Genomic DNA, 6,035 nt, shown 5'->3' with positions numbered 1-6,035 from the left:
TACGACTAAACTACTGAGAGAAACGACGGAATCTACGACTAAACTACTGAGAGAAATGACGGAATCTACTGACTAAACTACTGAGAGAAATTTCCATTTACTATATTCTATTACTATCAAGAAACAAAGGTCAGTCGGTCAAAGGCCCCATGCTTTTCCTTTGATTTCTGGGTTTCAGAGCACTACAGACTAATACCATATGTAGGTTTGCAAAGAATACACTGCACTGTTCATTCCCTTGAACAGGGAACAAGGTCCTTCCTACTTGCTTACTTCAGATAAGGAATAAATGCCGAGTCACCATTCTATTTAAATGAATAGAATTTTAAATTCTATTTAAAATTCCACTTAGAAATACATGCCACACAAGCTCTCAGAACCACCTGCCCAAATTTGATTAACAGTCAGGTATTATTACTTCAATAAGCATGAGAGGCCGGGCATGGTGGCTCATGCCTGTAATCCCACCACTCTGGGAGTGGGAGGAGGCCAAGGTAGGCAGATCACTTGAAGTCAGGAGTTCAACACCAGCCCAGCCACATGGCAAAACCCCACGTCTACTAAAAATACAAAAATTAGCCAGGCGTGGTGGTACACGCCTGTAGTCCCAGCTACTCAGGAGGTTGAGGTGGGAGAATCACTTGAACCCGGGAGGCAGAGGTTGCAGTGAGCCAAAATCACGCCACTGCACTCCAGCCTGGGCAATAGAGTGAGACTCCATCTCAAAAAAAAAAAAAGAATAAGAAAGCGGCCACATGCAGTGACTCATGCCTGTAACCTCAGCACTTTGGGAGGCTGAGGCAAGAGAATCACTTGAGGCCAGGAGTCCAGGACCAGCCTGGGCAACATAGTAAGACCCCATCTCTAAAAAAAATAAAAATTACATAAAGTCAAATTATTCCTCCCCAAGGCCTTCTCTCAGGCAGTGATAAACCAAGAGTATATCACAAGTCATAAATGGGGGCAGGGGCATGCGTGTAGAAACAATCAGTCATCAAGGACTGATAAAGTTATCACAATAGAGTTATAGATAGATAGATAACAATAGAGTTATCACAATCCTGGACACTGCCAAGCAATGGTCAAGCAGTAACTGACTCAGCCACGGATAGCAAGCTGCACCCCAGCTACCTGCAGGAGGGAAGACAAGTAAGAAGCAAACCGTCTCCAACAGAGAACCCGAAAAGGCTTGGGAATGAAAGGAACCTCAGGAGACCGATGTCAGGAGGATGGGCCTCAAGTCTGTACAGGGAGCAGCAGATGCCTTCCATGAGACCCTGTGGCCAGGCAGGCCCCTCGGCCCCCATCTCAGCAAGACAAGCTGGAAAGGTGAGAACACAGAAGCTCTGAGCTCCACTAAGTGTGGAGCAAGGGGTCCCGTGAGAGCAGCACAGCGCAGTGACAGGCTCCCCGAGGGTGAGATACCCCATCCCAGAATAATGGCAGCCGGACTCACAACACCCACCTGCTCACCAAGCAAGAGAAGAGAGTCGTGAGTCCTCTGGAAGAACTGAACTAGCATTCAGGCTCCCCCTCAGACCTCACCCTGCAGCGAAGGCTGCTGCCAAAGCCCTTCAGGTGAGCAGGTACCAGTAAACATGAGCGGACAGCCACTGGCCACCAAGCACAAAGTGAGAGCTCAGAACCTCACAGCACGGGCCAGAGACTAAACAAACCTACACAAAAGGCATTCAAAGCAATGAGACAATGCACAGAAGGAAATGCCAAAGGAAACACCTTTGCACAGACAAGATAAAACACAGCTTGAAGAAACAGATGCCACCAAAAAAGGGGCACTTGGGTCATAAGAAAGCTCTCAAGCTATAAAAGTGACAGCAGAAATTAAAAATGCAAAAGAAGGGCTACGGGACAAACTTGAGAGTCATGGAAACAGAACACGAGAGACAGAAAGGCAGGAAAATCTACACTAAGAGGTATAATTTTAACTATCACAGAGAAATACTGAGAAAAGAGAAAGTGAAATGAAACAGAAGAGGTTAGCAAAGAAATATAACAAGAATATTTTCCACTAGCCCAAAAGACATGAGCTTCTAGACTGCATAAGGCCACCAAATGCCACACTTGGGCAGATCGTCTTAAAATTTCAGACACTGGCCGGCGCAGTGGCTCATGGCTATAATCCCAGCACATTAGGAAGCCAAGGCGGGAGGATCACTTAAGGTTAGGAGTTCAAGACCAGCCTGGTCAACATGGCAAAACCCCATCTCTACAAAAAAACACAAAAATTAGCTGGGCAGGTGGCACACGCCTGTAGTTCCAGTTACTCAGGAGGCTGAGGCAGGAGAATCGCTTGAACCCGGGAGGCAGAGGTTACAGTGAGCCGCGATCGGGCCGCTGCACTCCAGCCTGGGTGACAGAGCGAGACTCTGTCTCAAAAAAAAAAAAAAAAAAAGGTAGCAAAACAAAAGGCAATGGTTAACTCTTTAAAAAATTAAAAATTGAACCAAAAGTTGAACTGGTATTCTCAGCTGAGAACAGTATTTTCAGACATCAATCAAGTAAAATATTACACATATACGAGTACAGGAGAAGAGAAACTTGAGTAAGAGTTAAAAGACTCATCTTCTATAGTAAGGCATCAATAAATAGGCCAGGCACAGTGGCTCATGCCTGTAATCCCAGCACTTTGGGAGGCCGAGGCAGGCAGATCGCTTGAGGTCAGGGGTTCAAGACCAGCCTGGTCAACATGGTGAAACCCCGTCTCTACTAAAAATACAAAAAAGTAGCCAGGAGTGGTGGCAGGCGCCTGTATAAGCCCAGCTACTCAGGAGGCTGAGGCAGGAGAATCACTTGAACCTAAGAGGCAGAGGTTGCAGTGACCCGAGATCCCACCACTGCACTCCAGCCTGGGCGACAAGAGCGAAACTCCGTCTCAAAAAAGGTCAGTAAGTAATGACTAAATGGGGGAAAGAACCCCCATAAATAGTAGGAACACGCAATTTAGACTTAACAAGTAATCATTTTTAAAGTAAATTTTTAAGAATAAACAGCTATAAAATGAAAATAATTGACTCGGGTTTAGAAATGTGGGCAAGGTGGCTGGGCGCCGTGGCTCACGCCTGCAATCCCAACACTTTGGGATGCCGAGGCGGGCAGATCACGAGGTCAGGAGATCGAGATCATCCTGGTAAACACGGTGAAACCCCATCTCTACTAAAAATACAAAAAAAACTTAGCCAGGCATGGTGGCAGGCGCCTGTGGTCCCAGCTTCTCGGGAGGCTGAGGCAGGAGAATGGCATGAACCCGGGAGGCGGAGCTTGCAGTGAGCAGAGATTGCGCCACTGCACTCCAGCCTGGGTGACAGAGCGAGACTCCGTCTCAAAAAAAAAAAAAGAAATGTGGGCACGGAAGGGACAATGTTTTATAATTAACTTCTTAAACTATATTCTTTTTTTTTTTTTTTTTTTTTTTTGAGACAGAGTCTTGCTCTGTTGCCAGGCTAGAGTGCAATGGTGCAATCTTGGCTTACTGCAACCTCCACCTCCCAGGTTCCAGCGATTTTCCCAAGTAGCTGGGACTACAGGTACCCGCCATCACACTCGGGGAATTTTTGTATTTTTAGTAGAGACAGGGTTTCACCATATTGGCCAGGCTGGTCTCAAACTCCTGACCTCGTGATCCATCCACCTCGGCCTCCCAAAGTGCTAGGATTACAGGCGTGAGCCACCGCGCCTAGCCTTAAACTATATTCTTTAACCTTTTTAATCTTTTAAAACATTTAAGTAAGGATAAGCCTAGACAAGAAAATCACAAAAAAATGAATGCTATTGGGAAGACCTGCCCAGTTACTTCCTATTAACTAAAAATAAACATATCAACATTTGCATGGAACAGACTAGAAGCAAAGGAGCCTATAAAAACACACAAACATTTGAGAATACAGCGACGTTGCATCGCAAGGAGAAAAAAGCATTACCTCATAAATGTTCTGGAACATATTTGGTAATCTATGTGAGGAATGATGGAGACCCATCCCACAAGAAAATAAACTACAAGGGGTTAACGGGATAAAAATAAGTTCAAAAGCTTTAAAACCTCAGTATTGTAGAGGGGTTTGGTGGGGACTTCAGGCGACAGGAGAAGCCACAGGCAGGGTCGGTGCAGCCAAGTCAGCATCCGTAAGGAAAGGCCGGCCTTCCCGCGCGGCACCAGCCAGCACACACGCGACCCAGGTGAGAGGCCCCAACAGAGCGTCTGTCACCATCACAAAGTAACACCCCAGTGACTCCTCAAATACAAAGGGGCACAGAGAAGTCACAGGAAAGACAGACCAACACACAAGCATTTGTTTCTTGTTTTTAAATGAGACTGCTCCCTCCAGGCAGAAGCATAACCTGGCGCTCAAGGCAAACAGAGGCAGAAAGGCGGCGGGCAGGCATCTCGGGCAAACTGACGCAGTTCAAACTCCAGCTCTGCCTCTCGGGAGCTCCATGACTTAGGCTAACTTACAACCTCTCTATGCCACAGTTTCCTTATCTGTAAATAAGTACAGACAGTCTCCAATTTGTGATGGTGCAACTTCGCGATTTTTTGACTTTACAATGGCAGGAAAGCAATACGCATTTGGTAGAAATCGTACGTTAAGCACCCACACGATCACCTTGTTTTCCACTTTCAGTAAAACATTCAATCAATTACCTGAGATATTCAATACTTTTTTATACACAAGGTTTGTGTTAGATGGTTTTGCCCAACCGTAGGCTAATGTGAATTTGCTGGTGTTGTTTTGAGACAGGGTCGTCTCATCCTGTCGCCCAGGCTGCGCAATGGTGCAAACATGGCTCACTGTAGCCTCAACCTCCTGGGCTCAAGAGATCCTCCCACCTCAGCCTCCCAAAGTGCTGGAATTACAGGCACGAACCACCTTGCCTGGCCCCAAAAGTGAACTTTTAAAAGGTACCATTCGAAGTGTGCTTTGAGAAGATGGCAGAGATCTGACATGCGCTCACTGCACTGAAGGCCTCTTTCTGGAGACTGACAATGGTGTTGCGCTGTGGTCAACGGTAAATAACAACATGCCGGGCGCGGTGGCGCACACCTGTAATCCCAGCACTCTGGGAAGCCAAGGCGGGCAGATCACCTAAGGTGGGGAGTTCGAGACCAGCCTGGCCAACACAGTGAAACCCCCCCGTCTCTACTAAAGATCCAAAAATTAGGCAGGCGTAGCGGTGGGCACCTGTAATCCCAGCTACTTGGGTGGCTGAGGCAGGAGAATCACTTGAACCCAGAGGCAGAGGCTGCAGTGAGCTGAGATCGCACCACTGCACTCCAGCTTGGGCAACACAGACTCCATCTCAATAAATAAATAAATAAATATAAACACATTAAATACAAATAAGCGAAACTCCCTTGAGCAGAGGGAAGAGTCTCAGGAAAGCGGAGGGAAGAACCCCTGCTGGAGCACAGGGCCCAGCAGCCGGAGGAAAAACCACATCAAACAACGGCCTCAAGAAGCATTCAGAGAAGACACTGCCTTGGGTGAGGCAAAACTAGCCCCAGACTACAGACTGCGGTGGTGCAGCCTTGTAGGAATCACACTGTCCCCAAAGAACTCAGTTTCATCCCAGAACCAAGCCCAAGAATATTACAAGAAACACAAAAATATTCTGCTCCTAGAAGATGAAATTCACAATGTCAAGCATCTAATAATAAACCAGCCAGGCGTGGTGGCTCACACCTGTAATTCTAGCACTTTGGGAGGCTGAGGCAGGTGGATCGCTCAAGCCTAGGAGTTCGTTATCAGCCTGGGCTACAAAGCAAGACCCTATTTCTACAAAAAAGTTTTTTAAAAATTGGCCGGGCGCGGTGGCTCAAGCCTGTCATCCCAGCACTTTGGGAGGCCGAGACGGGCGGATCATGAGGTCAGGAGATCGAGACCATCCCTGGCTAACACGGTGAAACCCCGTCTCTACTAAAAAATGCAAAAAAACTAGCCGGGCGCGGTGGTGGGCACCTGTAGTCCCAGCTACTCAGGAGGCTGAGGCAGGAGAATGGCGTAAACCCAGGAGGCGGA

At 47.3% G+C, this 6,035-nt stretch overlaps 1 protein-coding gene across 1 annotated transcript in view; it reads right to left on the bottom strand.

Annotated features, from left to right (window-relative positions):
- AP2A2 (adaptor-related protein complex 2, alpha 2 subunit) overlaps positions 1-1,633 on the bottom strand; it is a 92,615-nt gene extending 90,982 nt beyond the window's left edge. The window contains exon 1 of the mRNA XM_011993856.1: positions 1,474-1,633. Within this exon, the coding sequence (XP_011849246.1) occupies positions 1,474-1,522 (49 nt within the window). The 5' untranslated portion in view covers positions 1,523-1,633. The remainder of the gene's footprint in view (positions 1-1,473) is intronic.
- Between the last annotated feature and the right edge of the window lie 4,402 nt (positions 1,634-6,035).

Source organism: Mandrillus leucophaeus, unplaced genomic scaffold (genome assembly GCF_000951045.1).
Source record: "Mandrillus leucophaeus isolate KB7577 unplaced genomic scaffold, Mleu.le_1.0 Scaffold435, whole genome shotgun sequence".
NCBI lineage: Eukaryota > Metazoa > Chordata > Mammalia > Primates > Cercopithecidae > Mandrillus > Mandrillus leucophaeus.
Note: the sequence above shows the minus strand (reverse complement) of the source record. Positions and strands in the feature narration are given on the sequence as shown.